Source organism: Mesocricetus auratus, unplaced genomic scaffold (genome assembly GCF_017639785.1).
Source record: "Mesocricetus auratus isolate SY011 unplaced genomic scaffold, BCM_Maur_2.0 Super-Scaffold_6731, whole genome shotgun sequence".
NCBI lineage: Eukaryota > Metazoa > Chordata > Mammalia > Rodentia > Cricetidae > Mesocricetus > Mesocricetus auratus.
The window spans coordinates 5,816,210-5,839,301 of record NW_024429185.1 but is presented as its reverse complement, the minus strand read 5'-3'; the positions used below and the strand labels follow the sequence as shown (position 1 = coordinate 5,839,301).

General features: G+C 42.0%; 1 protein-coding gene across 1 annotated transcript in view; it reads left to right on the top strand.

Annotated features, from left to right (window-relative positions):
* Positions 1-23,092, top strand: part of Sh2d4a (SH2 domain containing 4A) — a 60,007-nt gene that overhangs the window by 29,135 nt on the left and 7,780 nt on the right. Inside the window, 4 exon segments of the mRNA XM_040742208.1 lie at positions 9,552-9,663; positions 12,059-12,207; positions 12,209-12,249; positions 15,932-16,062. Of these exon segments, the coding sequence (XP_040598142.1) occupies positions 9,552-9,663; positions 12,059-12,207; positions 12,209-12,249; positions 15,932-16,062 (433 nt within the window).

Below are 23,092 nucleotides of genomic sequence, written 5' to 3'. Positions count from 1 at the left end.
TCTCTCTTCTACATGTGTTCAAGCACGTCCAGTGCCATTGGGTGAAACCAACTTGTTAAGGGGAATTGAAATGTGTGACTTGTTATCTTTTTCGACAACGGCCTCCAGTATTTCAGAAAGTATCTGTCTTTGGGAAGTGGCTTACAGGTCACAGACATTTTTTATTGATCTCTCAGTCACAGCAATTAAAACATAAAACATAGCTTTGGCTCTCACGAGAAATGAGGCGCAGCAGTGAGGTTGTCCTCTGACTTCTACATGTGTGTGCCTGCAGGTGCAGGTGCACACACACACACACACACACACACACACACACACTCGTACAAAGTGAGAGTCTCATATGGACTACTTCTTTGAAGGAGCATAAAAAGTATGTGCTGAACTGTTTTTTGTTTGTTTGTATGCTTGTTTGTTGTTTTCTTTTAAAAACATAGATGACTTAAAATGTTGTAGGTGAGCAACCAAAGTTTTAGATTTTCTGTAACTTTGGGCCTTCTGAAAAAGTGTGGAGAAGGTAGTGAGTAAATAAATATGCACTGATGTGTGTGTGTGTGTGTGTGTGTGTGTGTGTGTGTGTGTGTGTGTAAGGCTGAGACACATGCACCTATCCTAAAATAGTCATCTGAGTCTGGGGTCTCTGGAAACATGGTGTTGACCAGCTTCCGAGTGCAGTTGGCATTATCCTGAGTCATTTCACAAGTCTTGGGAGACCAGGGAGTTGAGGACACACTTCCAGTGAGGAGCCAGTGTAAACAGCACATGGATATCTATTTGAAGGACAGAAATATGAATAGAGAAGAGAGATAATTCTACCCCCAAACTAGTGTAACTCTTTCTTTTGATGCATAGTCCTTCCTAGAATATATGAAGGATGCATTTCAGTGTTGCTTTTTATGAAAGATAAAATACTGGGTGTGTCAGATAAAGACAAAGAAAGAACAAGTGTGTTTATCTTTCTAATTTTAGAACCAAGAGAGGCGCTATAATCGGAGCCTAATGCAGTTACCCCAATACTTTTGATGTAGCTAATGGAATTTGGGATGCTTTACAGAATATGATTTTGTATAAGACACACACACAATGCCAGCACTTTATAAATCATTGAAACTGTTCTTAAAAAGAGAAAAATACAAACAGAAAGCACCTGGCACAAGACACTCATATAAAATAAATTAGAAAATAGGAAAGATATGCTTCCGGCACAACAGAAGAATTTAGTCTTGAGGTTTGGATGTTATGAAGTTTGTGACAAACCCTTACACAGCTTTGCTTTGCACTCAGTTTCATGTTACAAGTGGCATTTGCCATGACTCACCCACCCGACTCATTGGTATAATTGGGGTGGGGGGGAAGAAAGAAGAAATTTTGAATCAGTGAACCAAAGTTCAAGTTGAGCACTTGGAGTCAGTCATTAACTCTCTGGGACTGGGTTTCCAGATCTCTGAGATGGGGGTTACAGTAGCTGTGTGTCACTAGACTAATGTGTGAATCAAATATAACTGAAAAGCATCATGCATGATATGAATAGCCATATTCTACCATTGTTTGTAGTTTCCTCCGCCCCATTGACCAAGACTTCTTGAATCAGTTATGTTTATGAGCCTGATTATCCTCTCAACCACAGTTCATTGTGTTATAATTGTATTTGAGCAACATTTTTTGTCTTTCTTTCCTTCTTTTGAAGCTGACTCATAGATATGAATGCAAGAGCAGCCTTTGAACCTTTGCATCTGAAATGCTTTGCCTTGACAGCCCTGTCTGGCTGATTGCATTTTCTGTGGTGTCCACACTGTGCACGTTGCTATGTGTGTAGTGGTCAGTGACTGAAGCTCTCCTGACATAATCATTCAGGACTCCAATGTGCAGAATAAACAACTAGAGACTAGCCATGATATTTTATTTAAAGGTGTGTCCTTAAATACAATGGCGTGTTAGAGCAGTGATTCTCAGCCTGTGGGTCATGACCTCTCTGGGGATCGAATTGCCCTTTCACTTGGGTCCCCTAAGACCATCAGAAAACACAGATAATTACATAACAATGCATAAAGGTAACAAAAATACAGTTATGAAGTAGCAGTGAAAATAACTTTATGGTTGGGGTCACCACACGTGAGGAACTGCATTAAAGGGTACAGCATTAGGAAGGTTGAGAACCTCCTTGTTAGAGCCTGTTGTACTTTTCATTTAGAGCATTCAGGAGTCCAAAGTGATTTGCTAGAAAACAAACTAGAAAAGTGGGGAAATATTCCTTGGTTTCCACTGTCCTGAAGAATATTTTGGTGACGGTCTCTTTTTAAAGAACACGTAGCTATTTTGAGCGATAAGATTGATCACCCACTTTTCACCTTGCTAGTCTGCTCGCCCTGGGAAATCCCTCTCTCTCCTGGTAGTTCATAAGCAAAAGGCAGAATCCCAGTGTACTCGCAAGCAAATATTATAGGTATCTATTTAAAGTGACAGGGATGAGGGTTGTCTGGTTACTTCACTGACTGGTTAGGGAAACGAAAGACTACAGGTATTCACTACACTTGATGTCACTCTGTGTTGAGTAATAGCAAAACTGGATTGTATAACTTTTAGTGATTGAGCAATCACTCTGTGAATTCCTTGTGTATTTGTTCATTCACCCAATATTTATGATATTTTATTAAGTGTGGGTCAATGTTCTATTTTCTGTAGAAGACTCTTGGATGATGCTGAACCAAGCTGGCATTGTATTTGCCCTTATAGAAGCTATTACTCTAAATATCCTTCTATTATAGGATATCAAAGTTAAGATGTAGAGGAGAATAGGATAGTTAAAAGTGCAGCCATTTGCTTTCAAAAATAATATCTCAATTTTATATTAACTCATTTTTACCTTTGTTCCCAAAATATGAATGCAAAAACATTTCGTTTATTGGAGTCTTCTGATTTAGTTGAAATGAAGGATCCCTGGCATTTGTCTGATCATATAACCCTATTTTTAAATAAAGTGAATGTTAAATGAATGGTTTTGCAAATCAATTTTACAAGTGAATATAATTAGAATAATCCTTCTTCTGTGACACCTATTATCCTGGGGGATTGCAGTTTGCTGGCTTATAATAACTATGGCATCAGCAGCATCAATCTATAACCCAGTTGTTTATGTAGATGAAATCGCCATACTCCCAGGTCTAATAGCATTTAAAGTATACTATCATCTGTCCAACGGGATGAGCTACACTCCCAGGTTTAATTGAGACTTTCATTCTGACTTGGTCTGCAGGAAGCTTTGTTGCTTCTGTCCTTATTAGGTTTCTTTGGGGGAATTTTTGTGTAGCTACTATTGGAAGAATTTATTTATTTATTTTACAGGGCAAACACAAAGCCTATGTGATTGCTTTAACTCTGGGCATAAATTTTCAATATCTTCCACATTTCTTTAGAGTAACAGGTAGAAGATGGCTATGGGGCTGATGAGTGTGGTAAAAAAGACCCTCTTGTGCCCTCTGGGAGAATGAATTGAACAAGCCTTAGATACAGAAAGGACATGGGCTTTAGTCTCTGCCCTCATACCTGCTAACAGGTTACCTCACCTCTTTGGCAAAGGAACACACCTACTCTGACATTTGATATAAAGGTCAAATGATACATTGACCTGTAAAGCATCTTATAATCTGAAGTTATACTGGTAGAGGGCACTTTCCCTCCATTTCTTTTGTATAGGAATAAGTGAAGACCATACCAATCATCTTCAGAGAGGGCTAGAACCATCTCTAAGCAGCTCATTCTTCCTTCAAGTGCTTAAGTGGCAGGCACATTTCTGAGATCATCTCCCTCTTGTATGGGCATCATTAGACATACTGTTGGAGCCTGTTAAGCTGGGTGGTTTTTAATAAAGACATCTCTTGGATGCATTGCTTTCTCCCTATTACATCACACATGGAGGATTTCCTTGGTTAGTAAAATACATGTCAGTGTATTTGAGTGGACATGCTTTATACGAGTCTTAAGTTTTTCATTTTACTTTCTCTGACTCTGAGAACTGTCAAATGTTGGATCGCTTTGAAAAACAGAACAATTATAAATATGGCTGTTAGTATGTATGAAGAGTTTTAGAATTTATGACATGGTCTCAACATAGAAAAGTATTTAAGTAGAATTATTCACCTCTGGGGTGGTTAATAAAATTCAGTTCCATATCAAAATAAGTCTACTTAAGAACCAATGTGTTCATCTTTGTTTTGAAAACAGAACCTAGAATTTCAAAGACAAAGAATCTATGGCACTCTGAGCACATCCTTCGGGGTATTCATGGCCATAGGGCTGGCTCTCTTTAGTCTCTGACATACTTGCCTCAGTTGACCCTGGCATATTGTATGTGCTTAGCCCTCAGCTATTTCAAGAATGTTAACAAGCCTGTCATATCTGACAAATTCAAAACCAGTGAGCTGGTTAAAAATGCTAGTGAATGAAGAAACAGAGGATGTTGAAGGTAAAGTGTTATACCCATGCAGGTAACATCATTGTGCAAGAGAGAAAATGAGGGTTGGTAGTTTTGATACGATACACAACACTTCCGAATGAGTGGTCACTCTTAGATATCTGCTAGCTTCATGCTAGTTCAGGAAACACTTAAGGGACTGGAAGTCAATCGCTTGGAGGAGTGGTCGTGTCTCTGAAAAAATGTTGGTTCAAAAATCTCTTGTTTCATAGATATATCAGTCACCTTAAAAGCCAAGCCTTCATGGCATGTGTCTTTGGAGAGTATAAATGGGTCAAGTCCTGATTCTAAGATAACAGCTAAGCACATCTGAAGTATCATCTATATCCCTCGAGGAGGGATGAAGGTGGGATGTCTATCTGCCTCCTCGCTTTCAACACCAGAAACTGACCTTGTTTGGAATGTAGTGCTCCATGGATCTTAGATCATCGAGGAAACGGAGCATGAGCCTGTCCTCAAAGTCCACATCTCTGAGGACGGAAAAAAAAGTCAGTGATTTTCAGAGTCATCTGAGGGAGCTGATGAAACAGTTCTAACTTGTTTGTGATCAGGGAGCTGGTCTCTCGACTTTGTTTTTAATGCTGAGCACCTGAGTGCTCCTTGATAACACTAAAATGAGAAAGAACAGGATAAGTGGAGATTGGAAATCCTATAGAATTCATTTGTTTTCAAGTCATAAGCATAAATGATCTTGTGGCCTGTATCTGGTTTTCCTATGGCTACAATGTCAGTTGCATAGAAAGCATATACATTACCAAAGTCATTGTGTGTTCCCACACAACTCTGAGACAGTTTTTTCACCTGAAAATGAGTTCTGCCATTAAAGATCTCGCCTAGAGCTGAAACAATACTAAATCACTAATACAACTCTGTACCATTATAGGTCTTCAAGTGGCTAGCATGAACTGGTAAAGTTAGCATAAATTAAACTACACACCATGACTTAAACGATTCTCAGTAGAAAGCCTGAAATGTGCTGTCAGTACATAATGGCCCATTTGATCAACTAAGGCAGTGAAACCTCTGAAAAACTAGACCCATAATGTAATAAACACACACTAACTAACAGGATTACCTGTCTCTTTTAATATTGTAGGATGGTTGTTTGTTCTCAGTAGGGCTGGGCTCCACAGGGTCACTCCTTAAATTAAGGAATTCTGTTGAGGTCTAGAAGACATCCAAGTTCCCCCCAGGGCATCACTGGAATAAGACATACCAAACCATCAGCTTCTGGCTTTTAGTCATTCATTCATCTTTTGATCTACTGAATGGAAATATAGTGCTTTCCTGTGCCGGAGGCAGCTTGGCTCAGGAACTTGGGTGCCAGTGGGAAGGGAGACTTGGTGGTTCCAGATCTGTGGGAAACATTGATAGATCAGCTTCTGAAATTACTTCATAGTTCTAAACACTATAAGAATGTATGTGTTTTATAAGTTTTGATCATAATATAGTTTTTTTCCAAGATATATTCAACAAAAGTTGGCAGATTCCATCAATCATATGTAGGCATATGGATTCCACCAGGTAAAATAGATTTGCATTCTGTCTTCAGGGGGCTAGATGCATAGGCATTTCCACTAATGTTCCACAAATTAGTTAATTAGGATCATGCAGACATGAAATTAGGCAGCAGAATGTGAAATCTGTCCTGAGAGCCACAAGCACAGCTATTCATCGTTCCCCATTTATCTTGACTTGGGAACGACTTGGATATCATGCAATTTAACAGATGCCAGGAGGTTTCTGCTGAACTTCTCGCTGAAGAGCAAAAACAGAGACGACATCCCCAGCGGCTGTGAACATCCAGGGAAGACTAATTTTAGAGAGTGACAAATGGCCTATCAAGTTCTGCATCAACTGTGATTCCTGCTCAAGTGGCTCCTGTGGTTGCTGCCTCTGTGAGCCTCTCTGCTACGATGAGCAACTGCTTCTGCTGCCAATGTGCATTGAGCTGAGAGCATCTTTGGGTCTGGGATTGCTTTTCCATTCATCCAGACATGACCTTGTCCCTAAAGAACATGCCCTACGGTTGTTTTTCCATCACCACAGAGGCTGTGCTTTGATCTACTGCGGTTTCAGCCAACAATTGTGGCTCCCCGGTTACTGGCCTGCTTCTCTGGCAGCAGCCAGACTGCTCAAGCCCTAGCCTGGCGGGAATTCTGTTTCCACAGGCACCAGCTATATCGCTACCACCAAATACAGCTTTTTAATTAAATCTTTATCATTCTATTTATCAATAAGACTTGGAAATCAAAGGCTGGGGTGAAAACCTGCTAGCTCAGAGAGGTTGAGTAGCGACTAGCTGACCCTTTCTCTTATCTGCAATCTCTGAAAGAGAGCATCCTTCTGCTATGCCAAAACAACAGCAACATAACACATACCACAAAGTCCATCCCTAATACTTCCTGTGTGTCTGCCTATTGTCTTACAGACACCCTTTGACTCTCTATGATTCCTTTCTGTCAACTGGTTGCTATGTTCGTTTCCTGACCCAAGGTTGACTTTGTTTAATGAATGCAAATGCAAACCTGGGGTTCACAGTGTAGTCGAATATCCCACAACACTCTACTTTTGCCACTATATTAGATAGCTATCAGATCACAGGCTGTTCACAATAAACTAGGGATAGATTGTGGTAGGATTTGATGCACAATAAGTCTGAAACTTTGTGGCAAAACATAAGTCCAAGAAAGCAAGTGTTCAAATGGATCCAGGCCCAAGAACAGACTTTCAAAGAGGCTACCTACAAGTTCCTGTGGGCCTCGGGGTCTATTCCCCAACTCTTCTTCGTGACACCTTAAAGTACTGGAACATCAAGAAATCGTGCTGAATTCAGGGCTGGAAGGATGGCGCAATAATTAAGAGGGCTTGTCTGCTGTGCAATCATGAGGCCCAGAGTTTGGATCTCAATATCCACATAAGGAGTCACAGATACACACACACACACACACACACACACACACACACACACACACACACACACACACACACCTGTAGCCCTCTCCAAGAGAGGTGGAAGCAGAAGAACCATTTGGATGCTTCTGGCTTCTAGCTCAGCCAACAAAACAAACCAAAACAAAACAAAAAATCCCACAAGCCCCAGGTTCACAGAAGATCCCATCAAAGGAACAGGCGGAGAGTAATAGAGGTGTTTTCTTCTGGTCTCTACATGTGTACCTGAACACTCACATACACACACACACACACACACACACACACACACACACACACACGAATGAATGAATCAAGTCTTTAAAAGAAATAATGTATTTTTGGAACATGAGTTCTCATGTGCATATTGACAATGGAAGGCATTCTCTACCTCATGTCTATGGATTTAACCAACCATGCACCACAGGTATTTGGAAAACACTGCATTTGTATTGGCCATGTATAATAAGTATTTAGAAAGTATTTACCTTGCATTATGAATTAGAAGATTTGATGTAAACACAAGGAAGCATATAGGTTAACTGCAAACATTGTAACTTTCAGTGCTATCCTAGACACTGGGGAATGACTACATGCAGGAAATTGGTAGAAAAATTTTCCATACCTCTGTCCCTAATTACATCATATCAGCTTAAATGATGAAAGCTGAGAAAGTCAAGCCATATATTCATTCAATAAATATTGCTGAATGCCTGATATGCACCAGGTATGGATGTGGAAATTGAATACATATTTTGTGATAAAATTTTATAAAATTTCTTCCCTTCAGGAAGCTTATACTCTGGATGTGGGGGTGGTGGTGAGAAAAGATAAATTTATCTGTTAAGTCTTGTGATCATAAGAAATCTGGAGAAAATAGAGCAGAATGTAGAGGCTGGGGGGATACTGGAAGGCGGGTGGTGTTTGGAGAAGGTCGTTTTGAGGAGATGGTGTTGGAGCAGAGCCCTGGAGAGGCAATGCGGATGGATGAGAGGAAGTGTGGTTCAGGCAGGAACCCCAGGCACACAGACACGGAGGAGAAGGCTTGTTAGATGTGGTCAAAGCCTGATGACAGGTAGTGGGAGAGAGTGGATGAGAAGGTGATCCCCAGGTTCCATAGAACAAAGGTGATGAAGCAAGACTTGCCCTTTTAGACATTAGCTCAGAAAGAGTTCTTTACATTTCCAGCTTCTTTGAATAAACAGAAAGGTCAGGACCAGATCTCACCTGCTATTAACTTGTGAGGCTCATTCATTTTATCTCCATCCCCACTGTGCCCATATAATTACACTGTGGAGAAGAAAGGGTTGGGTTTACTAAATATAGCACTGCCAGACATCAGATTATCACCTATCAACTAAGCACTCTGTGGTATTTTCTTAATAGGTTCCCTTTAGTGGATTAGCTTTTGAAACTTCTTTATAAAAAACAACCTAGGCAGGTGGCACTAGGTGGGGGTGGGGTGGGGTGGGGTGAACCCTATGCTCTAGAGGAGGACCTCAGTTTGATTTCCACTAACTACCAACATCATGCAGCTCACAGATTCCCCAGACTCCAAGGAATTCAATACCCTCTTCTGCTCAACAGGGGAACCTGCACACATGTGTGCACCTACATGCACATAAACAAAGGAAAATACTTTTGTCCGGCTTCTTGCTCATTCCTTGTTTGAGCACCGCAAATCACTTATCATGTTCTCCTATTTGGATGCAAGGTGGAGAACATTTAAGCCACACCCAGTTAAGAATGCTCTTGGGAGCCTGTTAGCTACCTCAGGTCAGTATCTATGATGGCCCCATGACTCCGCATGTTTACGCTAGAGAAGCATATTCGGAATAGCTAAGTACCCTGTCTGGGGAAGGACTGCTTAGAAAGGTCTTACGTGCTGTGCATTGCGCCAGGCACTCCTCAAAGCATGGATGCTCACAGTAACTCCATGTGACGCTCTTTCTCACTTCCGGGGGAGCAGCCTGCGGGGGCAGCAGGAACAGAGTCTAGAGTCCCACACTGAGGTATCCAGAGCTCTTGCTTCAGGCATTGCTGACACCAAGTACCTCCCTAGCGGGCCAGAGACTTCCAAACGGAACCCAGGGTGCCTTGTGCCCTCTTACAGAAACTGTCGCATCCGTTCACTATTTCTCTTTTCAAACAGACTAAAGAACCCGTGAAGAAAAAAGAAGACGAAGAGGTGAAACAAACAGAGGATGAGAAAACCAAGCAGATATACAAGAACTGGAAGGAGGATTCCGAATGGCAGGCGTCCCGTGAGTACCCAGGGGCCTCGGCGGCGCCACCCAGGCTCTTGACTGGACCTTCCGCTTCAGCGGTCCATCCGGAGGCGCACAGAGTGCTTCCTTGAGAAGCACCTTCCACTGAGTTGTCACTCAGTTGGCACCAGGAAGTGATAACTACTCAGGTGCCTGAGTGGCAGAATGGTTTTGCATTCATGTTTCTACCATTAAATTAAAATGGGATTGTATATAGCTATGGAAAAAATCCCGTGGAAGAATGTTCAATGACATTAAAATATGTCCCTTTGTTGGAGAAGAAAACATTGTAAACAGCATAAAATATCACTATTTTAAAATTCTAAATTATGAAGGAAAGATCAGGGAGATTTTCTTGGAGAAGCTGCACTTTAAATTATTCATTTGAATTTTGCTTCTTGTTATTCTGTTTTGGGTTTCTCCCCAAGTTCTCAATAGGGCTTATACTTTTAAACAGTTTTTTTAACTGATATATCTCAGTCGCCCTTAATGGATGCACCATAAAATGCTCGCCATGTAACTTTGTTGTTGGTTGTTTTGCTCTTTACTTCTGGGGTCCCGCCACCCAGCTCCCAAATAAATACACATGGAGACTTATCTGCCTTACAAATGCTGGCCTTAGCTTGGCTTGTTTCTAGCCAGCTTTTCTTAAGTTATCCATGTACCTTCTGCCTCTGGGCTTTTACCTTTCTCTATTCTACATACCTTTCTTTCCTTCTTACTCTTTGGCTTGCTAGGTGGCTGGCTCTTGGTGTCTTCTCCTTCTTCTCTTGCTCTTTTGCTCCCCCTCTTATGTTCTCCTCCTTCTATCCATTCTCTCTGCCTGCCAGCCCTGCCTATCCCTTCTCCTGCCTGCCTTGCTATTGTCTGTTCAGCTCTTTATTAGACCAATCAGGTGTTTTAGGCAGGCAAAGTAACACAGCCTCACAGAGGGAAACAAATACAATATAAAAGAACACAACACATCTCAGCATCATTAAACAGATATTCCACAGCATAAACGAATGTTAACATATCTGAAAATAATATTCCACAATGTAACTTTGCAATACAAAGCACTCGGAATTGACAGGTGGGATATATTTGCAACACTCTCACGACTCCGTGCCTCTGACCCAACACTGGCCTGTACTGCCAGGGCCAAACCAGAAAGGCAGGACAGGCAGGGAATTGGAAACCCAGGCTGAAGAATGGATTAGAGTCTTTGCTTGGTACCAACAGAGAAGACTTGATTGCCTGATAGTCACTTGAGGGACACAGAAAGAACCTAAATAGCAAGATTTTCAGGATGCTAAGGTCCTGAATTGGTCTGCAGTTCCATTACAATCCATTATGCTAAAAGTTTTGTGAAACAAAAAATATTTGCAAGATCCAGTCTGTGGCCTTCTTGTGCTAAGCACTGAAACTCTCGTATGATGAAAGATTTTTAGTGAGTCTTCAGTGACAAACATGACGCTATCTAACCCACAATGCCTGAGTTATTGAAAAAAAACCTTAATGAAAATGGTTATTGCAAAAAAGCAAAGCAAATGAAACAACCCCCCCCCTGAAACTTTGAAATCAGGGTTAGTGATGAATTCCTTTAGCCCCAGGCAGAAGTAAGCAGATCTCTGTGAGTTCAAGGTCAGCCTGGTCTACAGAGCAGGGATAAACAAGGCTATACAGAGAAACCATGTCTCCAAACTCCCTGCCCCCAAAGTAAATAGTTACTACATCCTGTGTTAATCTTTAACACAATACGGCTAAAAGATGATAACCCCTCTACTTTAGAAAGTAATTAATGTTACAGGGCTTCCTGTGAAGTGTTTGTACATTTACTAAGGTGTTATGAAATTCTCCACAGCATGTTTATGGATTGAAAAAAATCCTTTATTTCCTGTCTCTTTGGCCAATTCATATTCAATTAAGCCTGTGGTGGTCCCCAGATGTGTCAAGCCTTGCTGTTCTTTTCCTGGCTCACCTGCTACAGAGAAATCCTTCCTTCCTAGTCTTTGATCATGGCTTGGGATGCCCTGCACCCTGACCTTTCGTGTATCAGGGACGTAGTTCTGGCCTCTAGTCTAGTCTCTCCAACTAGGCCTCACAGCTTAGTCCTGCTAGTGCAGAAACAACCTTGTTATGCAGTTCCCACTTCCCTCCTTCTCCTTTGTCTTTCTTTCCTCAGAAAGTCCTCAGCTCCTAAATGCAGACAGGAATGCTGCACAGTCACCGAAGTGCCCTTAAAGTGTGGTAGTAGTTACAGGGAGTGATTACTAACGTGAGCACAAGGCCAGCTCTGCCAGGAGCCTTCCCAGGGCCCCATTGTGCAGCCTTGAGTCTCCCGCGACTGTGGGCTCTGAATGTGACCTGTGGCAAGCCAGATGGGCTTCCTCAGACTCTGTTGTCTTTCTAGTGCGAAAATCCAAGGCAGCTGATGAGAAGCGACGCTCCTTAGCTAAGCAAGCACGGGAAGACTACAAGAGGCTATCCCAAAGAGGCAGGAGCGGAGACGGGCTGCTGAACCCTCTGGCTGGTCCACAGAAGCCCAGAAGACCTCCTCTTCCCCCCGAAGCCCCAGTTCCTGCACCCTCCGAAGTCCTTAGGGTAAGAAACCACACGGACGGACGGCTTCATGGCACTGGGATGGGCTGATTAAAGTTGTGTGTCTTGGGACATGGGGGGCTGGCTTGCTGTTTAGATCAACACAGGCTCTCCTCTGACCCTGCTTTCTCTCCTGTAAGATATCCAAAGTGGCTATAATTAGAACCCAACCACAGGTTGAAGATGTCTAGTTTGAGGACTTCCTGTCCCCCATCCCCGTCCCCGCCCTCCCCTGCCCTCTAGTGCAGCAAGCTAACACTAAAAGGAAACGTGGATGGTGGGATGATGTAAGATGCTCAACACTGCCTCTAGTGTCAAAAAAGTAACAAAGGAGGATCCTGAAGGCAGGAGGACTCCAGCCACATCCCTGGGACTGCTTTTCTATTGCTGAAGAGTCAGGGGTCGATGGCAGTTCTCTTTCTTAGACGCAGAGCCAATTCATATTTTTAGAATTTAGAAATGCTCCACCTTGGAACCAAGTCTCTATTTGGTGATGAAGGAACCTTTGCCTTCTAGGCACAGCACATGCTGGCAGGCAAGAAAAGAATATAGTGATACCTAGAGTAAAACCCCGTCACTCATGCTTGCTACCAAATTCATTTTTCAGTGACTACTGGCTTATAGAATTGTTAATATTCTAGTATTTATTTGTTTGCTTGTAGGAACGATCAAACCCAGAGCCTCTTGCATGTTAGGCAAGCACTATACCGCTGAGCTACATATTCAATCTTAATGTTCTAATATTTAGAAAGAAATGTTTAAGATAAACTACCAATTGCATGATACAGTCTGCATCTAGAATTGCCTTCTGAAAGAAAAACTAAAAATACTTCTCTATTAAAAGAGTTTGGAAAATGCAGCAATCTCTGATTTTTTAAAGTTTTTTTAAATTATTTTTTTCTAAATGGGGATTATGACCTCAGAGGAAACACAAGGGTGTATCATTTCTCCTACTATAATTCTCCTTATTCCACTGAAAGTTCCACATGGAGATGTAGTGACCAACACTAAATGACCCTGTACACAGTTTGGGAAATGAGGTTTTATTTTTTTCCCTTATAGCTAAAAATAAAAAAGTCAGGAAATAAGTACCTCCTTAGGTTTGTAAGAGGTCACAAGTAAACTCCTGCTCAGGGCTCTGCCTAGTGTAACTGGACACAGAGTTTTATGAACAGCTTTTTCTTGTTTGAGCACCGTCACGGGATATGGTTCACACAATGTCCCTTTCCTATAGTTTTAATGTATCTGATAATTGATAATGAAGGTGGCCCTTTAAAGGGTAGGAGACAGTTCTCGTCAGTTGTGTCCAGCTCATTTTTTTCCAACTTAAGACACTCTATGATGAACTTGTGTCAGAGTGGATGGGGGGGCGAGGCTTGGGACTCTGGGCAGCTATGACACAGGTCAGCCAGGAGCCAGCCCAGAGACAGACAGACACTAGCCTGTCGCATGTGTGGGAAATTCTACTCCACCTCTGAGGACTAAAGGAAACTAATGTGGAAACTGGTATGATAACTGGTCATATAATCTCATATGTATGCCAGGTGTGCTTCCTGGGAAAAGTTAAATATTATAGGACATTTTCTCTCAAATCCTCTGGATGTCATAAGTGACAATACACACCCATATTTGCATATATGCACGAATGTTTGCAGGGCTGACATGCCACGTGGAACTCATGGCATGGTACATTGCCAGCAGAATCACAAAGGTGGTGTGTGTGTGTGTGTGTGTGTGTGTGTGTGTGTGTGTGTGTGTGTGTGTGATCAGGAACCGAGAAAGCAGAGGACAAGCAAGTAATGAGCAAGTTAGGGAGGCAGCCACCTCATTACAGGTGCTTGCCTTTGTGTGTGCGTCCTTTCTGTCCAGGAAAATAGCTTTGACTTCTGAATGCTGCTTTTCTCAAATGTTAATTGGAAGTTAGAGGATCTTCTAACCCATAGTAAAGTGAGTTTGAATTTAACACAGTAGTGGTTATTGCTATGACTGGTCCTTTAGGTCCCTCTCCCTGGTCCTACAGCACCATACAATGCTGGCATGTAGGGGCCCAACCTACCATTAACTCTGCCTTGTGATTACAGGTTGGAAATGGAAATGCTTATCATTCTCTTCTCCCACCTCTTCATCCCTTCTCTCCTTCCCCTCGCTCTCCCATTCCTGCCCCCTCCTCCTTCTCCCCTCTACCTCTCTGTATAAAGGTGTATGGGGACAATTCTCAAGACTCCTTAAAGAGACCACATGTGAAGGATGCTAAAGCCCCTTGCATAAAATGGTCCAGCATTTGCATGTAATTGCATAGTCTCCCTATATTTTAAACAATCCATAAATCACTTATAATGACTTATAATGTAAGTGCTGTATAAATAAGTAAACATTTATACAGCGTTGTTTGGGAAGTAATGACAAGCACAAATGTCTGTATATGCTTGATATAGTAGAAATTTTTTCTTGGGATATTTCCAGCCCTCCGTTGTTTGAATTGATGCAAACAAATTTGTGTGTGTGTAGATATGTACACACACACATATGTACACACACACATATACATACACACAAATACGTGTGTGTGAGGCTATACACATATATGCATACATATGATGGATCATTATGTCTTTTTCCCTTAAACCACAGTTAAAACTTTAATTCTTCTTTAGCACAGATAAAAATATCACATCTATAATCAGATTATCATAAATTACCATAAGCTTTTTATTGAAAATGTATACAATATGTTCTGGTCACAGTTTCCTCACATTCATTTCCTTCCGGGTCCCTCCACACCTCCACCCATCCAATTCTATACCTTCTTTCTCTTTAGAAAAAAAAGCCAGCAAAGAGAAAAGCTAACAAACCAGAATAAAAACCTGCATAAACTGGGAAAAAGTATGACAAACTTTAAAAACACAAAATTGGAAATCATAATGTATAACCAAAAGACCAATGAGACAAAAAAAAAGCCCAAACAAAGCATTATAAGACAAAAAAAATTCCTAAAATACCATCAAGTTCATTTTGTGTAGGCGTTTACTGCTAGGCACGGGGCCTGCCTACTTTAAGTGTGGCTTGTATACCTGTGAAAAAACTGAGATTTTTTTTCCCTTTGTACGTGGTTGTCAGTTGGTCTGGGTTAGGAATGGGAGCTCATGTCCATTTCCTCCTCTGAGCACTGGATCCCAAAGACTCAGACCTGTGCCGGCCCTGGCATGCTGCCACAGTCTGTGAGTTCTTGTGTGTGTCAGCCCTATTACGTCTTGGTGTCATCCATACCCCCTACTACACTCTTCCTGTGTCCTTTTGCATATAGCTTCCTGACCCGAGGGGAGGGATGTGATGAAGACATTTCCGGCTGAACAACGTCTGGCTGTGGGTCTCTGAATATGCTCCCATCTGCTATAGGAGGAAGATTCTTCCATGGAGGCTGAGCAACACACTGGTCTATGAGTATACCAGAGTGGAGGACATTATTTCAAATTCATTATTTCTTTCTTTTTTTTTTTTTTTTTTTTTGGTTTTTATGAGACAGGGTTTCTCTGTATTGTTTCGGAGGCTATCGGTCCAGCCCAGCCTCGAACTCACAGAGATACGACTGCCTCTGCCTCCCGAGTGCTGGGATTAAAGGCGTGCGCCACCACCGCCCGGCTCAAATTAGTTATTTCTAACTGGAGACTCATCTTACCCATGGCAGGAATCAGGGAGTGGTAAGCACAGAGTCCAGCTCCACCCAGGAGGACATCATCCAATGGTTCAGAGAGGAGCAGCTGCCATTTCGTGCCGGTTACCAGAAAAACACCGACACCATTGCTCCCTGGTTCCATGGTGAGTACTGAGACCATCTCTGTTGGCAGATCAAACAGTGCTTGCTCAGAGAAAGACAAACAATAAGGGCTTTCTCCCACTTCCTTTATTTGTACTGAACTCACAGTCTTCCGAATTATGTTCACAAAGCATTTTCTCAGTTCTTTTCAGAGAGCTGCCTTCTTGCGTGTACTTGGAAAGCAGTTGGCATTCATGGCCACTGTGCACTGAGGGTGAATTCTTCACCACAAATACAACACACCAGGGTAGATGTGGAAAGCAGGGCTTCCTGGGGACTCAGAAGAGAGAGTGTAGCTTCAGCAAATGCCACAGTCTTCCTCGCCTGGAAGTCAGTGGGGGCCGTTTAATGTAGTGAGACAGGGTTAGCAGGCAGGCCAGCTATAAGCCTCTCTAGATGAGTCACCATGAAGAAACAGTGGTCTCTTTCTATAGCTGTCCAACCCACTTGAGCCCCAGTTTCCTCGTCTTTTAAATGAGAATCTGTCTGGAGCCTTTACATATATATATATATGTATATATATATATATTTAACTTTTTCCTCATGCCACTTTCAGTTCCCTCTCCCTCTCCTCCTCCCCCACCCCTCAATCCTCCCAACCCCTCACTCCCACTCCATCCCCCTCCGCTTCCCAGGGAGGGCAAAGGCTTCCATGAGGGATTTTCAGAGTCTGTCACATCATCCTGGGAAGGGCCCAGGTTCTTCCGCATGTGTCCAGGCTGAGAGAGCATCCCTCCACATGGCATGGGTTCCCAGAGTCCTTCTATATGCCAGGAATAAATACTGCTCTACTCTCCAAGGTCCCACAGATTGCCAAGGCCTCCTCTCTGTCACCCAGGTTTGGTGGGAGGGATGTCTGGATCAGTCCCATGCTGGCCCCTCAGTCATCAGTCTGGGGTCCATGTATTCCCCCTTGTTTAGGTCAGCTGCCTCTGTGGGTTTCGCCAGCCAGATCTTGATTCCTTTGCAACTGGGTTCCAGGAGTTCAATTCAGTTCACAGCTGTGGGTGTCTGCCTCTGCCTCCATCAGCCACTGGATGAGAGTTCTAGGATGGCATATAAGGTAGTCATCATTCTTATTATCATGGGAGGGCATTTAAGGTAGCCATAATGCCAGTTGGTGTCATTCTTGTAAATCTATAAAGATCTCACTAGTGCCAGATCTCTCCTCCAACTTATACTGGCTCCCTCTTTTATGGTATCTCCCATCTGTTTCTCCTCCATTCTTACCCTGGCTCAACCTTCCTGCTCTCCCACATCCTCCTCTCCCCTCTTCTTTTCTCCCTCTCCTTCTCCCATCTCCTTCTGCCCTCCCCTTCTCACCCCCCCAATCCAATTAGGAGATCTCATCCCATAACCCTTCTCCAGGTTACCATGCATATCTATCTTAGGGTCCTCCCTGTACCCCAAACTCTCTGGAGGTGGGATTGTGGGCTGGCAATGCCCTGCTCCATGTCTGAAATCCATATATGAATGAGTAGACACCATGCTTGTCTTTTTGTAAATGGGTTACCTCACTCAGGATGGTTTCTTCCAGTGCCATCCATTTGCCTGCAAATTTCATGATTCCATTTTTTTCTGCTGAGTAGTACTCCATTGTGTAAATGTACCACATATTCTCTACCCACTCTTCAGTTGAGGGGCATATAGGTTCTTTCTAGATTCTGGTTATTATAAATAATGCTACTATGAACATAGTGGAACAGACATCCTTGTTGTACGAATGTGCATCTTTTGGGTATGTGCCTAAGAGTGGAATTGCTGGGTCTTGTGGTAGATTGATTTCCATTTTCCTGAGGAATCTCCATACCGATCTCCAAAGTGGCTGCACAAGTTGGCATTCCCACCAGCAGTGGAGGAATGTACCCCTTTCTCCACATCCTCTCCAGCATAAACTGGCATTAGTGTTTTGATTTTAGCCATTCTGATGGGAGTGAGATGGTGTCTCAGAGTTGTTTTAATTTGCATTTCCCTAATGGCTAAAGATGTTGAGCACTTTCTCAAGTGTCTCTTGGCCATTTTTGGACTCCTCTATTGAGAATTCTCTATTTAGTCCTGTACCTCATTTTTAAAAATTGGATCCTTTGGTCTTCTGGAGACTTGCTTCTTCAGTTCTTTGTAAATTTTGGAGATCAGCCCTCTGTCAGATGTGGGGTTTGTGAATATCTTTTCCCATTCTGTGGATTGTCGTTTGGTCTTGTTGACTGTGTCCTTTGCCCTGCAAAAGCTCCTCAGTTTCAGGAGGTCCCATTTGTTAATTGTTGATATCAGAGTCTGTGCTACTGGTGTTATGTTCAGGGAGCAGTCTCCTGTACCAATTCCTTCAAGGGTACTTCCCACTTTCTCCTCTAAGAGATTCAGTGTGGCTGGATTGATGTTGAGGTCTTTGATCCATTTGGACTTAAGTTTTGTGCATTGTGATAGATATGGATCTATCTGTTGTCTTTTACATGCCAGCATCCAGTTACTCCAGCACCATTTGTCGAAGATGCTTTCTTTTTCCATTGTATAGTTTTAGCTTCTTTGTCAAAGATTAGATGTTCAAAGGTGTATGGGTTGATATCATGGTCCTTGATTCAATTCCATTTATTTACCTGTCTGCTTTTGTACCAATACCAAACTGTTTTCAGTACTACAGCTCTATAGCAGAGCTTGAAGTCAAGGATGGTGATACCTCCGGAAGTTCTGTTTTTGTACAAGGTTGCCTTCGCTATCCTGGGTCTTTTGTTTTTCCACATAAAGTCGAGGATTGTCCTTTCCAGGTTGGTGAAAAATTGTGCTGGTATTTCGATCTGGATTGCATTGAATCTGTAGATTGCTTTTGGTAAGATTGCCATTTTTACTACGTTGATCCTACCTATTCAAGGACATGGGAGATCTTTTCATTTTCTGGTATCTTCTTTAATTTCTTTCTTTAAAGACTCAAAGTTGTTGTTATCCAGGTCTTTCAACTGTTTGGTTAGAGTTACTCCAAGATATTCTATGGTGTTTGTGGCTATTGTAAAGGGTGATGTTTCTCTGATTTCTTTCTCATCCCCTTTATTGTCTATATATAGTAGGGCTACTGATTTTTTTTAGTTTATTTTGCCACTTTGCTGAAAGTGTTTATCAGCTGTATGTGTTTCCTGGTAGAATTCTTTGGGTCACTTACGTACACTATCATATCGTCTGCAAGTAGTAAAAGTTTGACTTCTTCTTTTCCAATTTGTATCCCCTTGATCTCCTTTTGTTGTCGTATGGCTCTAGATAGAACTTCAAGTACAATATTGAAGCGATGTGGAGAGAGTGGACATTCTTGCCTTGTTCCTCATTTTAGAGGAATCGCCTTTAGTTTCTCTCAAGTTAATTTGATGTTGGCTGTTGGTTTGCTGTATATAACTTTTATTATTTTTGTGTATGTTCCTGTTATCCCTGATCTCTCTAAGACCTTTATCATGAAGGGGTGTTGAATTTTGTCAAAGGCTTTTTCAGCATCTAGTGAGATGATCATGTGGTTTTTGTTTTTCAGATTGTTTATATGGTGGATTACATTGATGGATTTTCATATGTTGAATCATCCCTGCATCCCTGGGATGAAGCCTACTTGTTCATGGTGTATGATTTTTCTGATGTGTTCTTGGATTTGATTTGCCAGTATTTTATTGGGTATTTTTGCATCAATGTTCATGAGGGAGATTGGTCTGTAATTCCCTATCTTGGTTGTGTCTTTGTGTGGTTTGGCTACTAATATAATTGTAGCCTCGTAAAAAGAGTTTGGTGGTGATCCTTCTGCTTCTATTGTGTGGAACAATTTGAAGAGTATTGGTATCAGCTCTTCTTGAATTTTTGTTAGAATTCCACACTGAATCCACCTGGCCATGGACTTTTCTTGGTTGGAAGACTTTGTATGGCTGCTTCTGTTTCTTTAGGGGATATAGATCTGTTTAAATTGTTAATCTGTTCTTGATTTAATTTTGGTAAGTGATATCTATCCAGAAAATCATCCATTTCCTTTAGATTTTCCAATTTAGTGGAGTACAGACTTTCTAAGTATAACCTGATGATTCTTTGGATTTCCCTAGTGTCTGTTGTTATGTCCCCTTTTTCATTTCTGATTTTAATTGGCATGTTCTCTCTGTCTTTTAGTTAGGTTTGATAAAGGTTTGTCTATCATGTTGATTTTCTCAAAGAACCAACTCTTTGTTTCATTGATTCTTTGTATTGTTTTCTTTGTTTCTATTTTATGGATTTCAGCTCTCAATTTGATTATTTCCCAGGTGTACTCCTCCTGGGTTTGGAGCCTTTTGATCTTAAAGGATCCTGGGATTTTATCTGTTCTTTCTGATGCTCTGTAAGGTGGAGTGTTTTGAGCTGACCATTTCAACATTTGGCTTAAGAGACTTCACCAACTGAGGCTCCTCTGTCAACCCAGGTCATACTCACTGACTGCTTCACTTCAAGGAGAGTCAGCAGTTTCTTTAAGACCTGTGCTTAGGTGCGTGGGGGATAGTTCTACAGAGCTATTTGCTGATAATGTACAAAGTGCCCAGTTCTAACTCCAACACAGAAAAGAAAAGAAGAAAGGAAGGAATTACCTGTGACTGAACTGGACATCCTACCTAAGTATATATCCAAGGCATCCTCTCCCACTTAGCACACTGAGTGTCTTGGTTTGAACTACGGTTGAGGCAGCTCACTTCCCAGTAGTGTCATTACACACATAAATAGACCACAGAAAATGAGTTCCCAAACACACAGCATGAGCAACCACTTCTGAAGCCCCCAGCTCTTGCGTGACAGCTTTTCAGTAACAGCTACTTTTGTAGACTGTGTCCCAGCAGACCTGCCAGCTGTCCTTGAATGTGTCGGAGGGTCAGACTTTGGTTTCAATCATTCCTGGAGGACTCCTGCCTCCTCCAGGGGCAGGGTTGTACGTGTCCCTCCCCTCTGTGTTGTCCTGGGAGACTACAGAGTATGAGGTTGATTCTGTATGCCTTCACCAGGGCCACCCACACTGTCTGCTGCCCTCAATTTTCCTTTCTAAGATAAGCACAGGAAATCAACCTTTGTAGTTTCTGTGTCCTTGGACAGTTGCTGTATGCTGTCATCCCTGATTATGACAGCAGTCATATTTTCATTTCTGTGTTGTTGTCTTTTTATCAGCAGGGCATGGAAGTGTTATTGGAAGTGTTAGCCAATGTTATTAAGAATGCTGATATATGAACTGGCAGTTCTGTCTGAAGGAGTCCTAGAAAGCTAGAAGACACAGCAGGACTAACAATCCACTTTGCCTGGAAAACACAACTCTGGAGTGCTCATATAATACTTTATAAGGATGACGTTGTTAAATTGTTCCTACACAAGTATTTGTCATAGTTATAAGCAAAACAAATAACACGATAAATAAATAATGTGATAATAAATATACAGTCAATATATATCCTCATCTTCCATTTTAGAAAGACTGAATTTCACATTTCCATGATGGAGAAAGGGTGTTTACTAGTTAATACTACAGAAATTGCCTGACATCACTCTTGAACACATCCTGTCATACCCACATAGCATAATTTCTTCGGGGACTTTACCCAGATATAGAATTTCTAGAAAGGAGAGACATATGTATCTTTAAATATGCATGTTGAACATTCTTAATCCAAATGGCCAAAAACAGAAACGCTCCAGAACTTGCACTAACATGTTGTTCAAATATTTTAGATTTTAGAATGTTTCATGTCCTACATTTTTTGATCCTCAATGCTCAATTTATAGGTCTGCTGAAATACGTTTGAAAGCTCCCAAGCCTGAAACAGTTGTGGATAAGTGTGTTGAATGAGGCACACCCAGTCCATACTGAGGGCTGACTGGTGAATGCCGTGGTGTGAGTACTCCAGTGTATACTCCTGTCTCCGTGCCCGACTTTCTGCTTTTCTCTCTACTTGCCAGTGCTTGATGTCGCCTGATCTCATTTCCTTCTGTCTTGCGGCTCCACCGTGGAATTGTAATGATTGTGTTTCCCCTTATGTGCAGTGATCGCAGCCCCCCGTGTATTTGTTGGGTGAGTGTTTGCTCTAAACAATTCTTCGGAAGTTTCGATCATTTTCCCAGGGCATTTATTGAATTTTTGTTCAGGGCTATGTTTAGCACGTAAACTTATGCTGGTGGCATCAAAGCACTTTTCATAATTATTGTTACATTTCTCCATTGCTATATACCTTGGATTCATTCAGATTTTTAAAAAAAATTGGAGAAGATGAAACAGGAAGGGGCCAAAGCTACACAGGTTCATTCTGGGATGTTTTAGTTCTTCTGCAGAGAATGCCGTGCGCTGCTGTTCTTTTCTGGAATACTCTGATCTTTCTTACCAATGTCTCAGTGCCAGGAACTTTCTGCAAAGGTGTCACTGTGATTTCTATTAATGTTGAGAACAGAGAAGACCCTGGACTTAAAAATTCTCCATTACTAATGTTTTGTAAATGATGTACTTGAGTTAAAAAATGTTCAGGATGCCAGGTGTGTGTGTGTGTGTGCATGCGCACACATGTGCCTGCATAGAGATGGAACCCAGCATGTTAGGCAAGCACTGTATGTATGATACAGGATGTCATTTTAGAGTTTTCCATCATGCTTTTGGAGATGTGAGGTTACCCAGAAGCCAGTAGCCAGTGGAGTGGGTGAGCAAGAGTGAGTGCCACTGCTTTGTGGGCTCTTACTTAGGATCTGTGCAGAAGGGAGAGGCTAAAGCATTGAAGAAATAATGACTTTTGTCCTTACCAATGTCTTCTGTCACAACTATATGACATTGGACACCACTTTTTTATGCCAGGGAAAGAAAACCAAAGAAACAAGTGGTGGTTAAATGTCCACATACGGAGTTGGCTGTGAGGCTTCACACCTGAAGACATGTGTCCTTGGCCAGGTGGCCTGACTTCTGTGCTTCTGTCATTTTTCTGTATGGTGCAGGATAACTAAGGACCAAATCTTTTAACAGATGTAGAGTACTCAGAACTGTGTGAGGTGCACAGACAGTAGGCACCAGGTGATAAGTGCCAC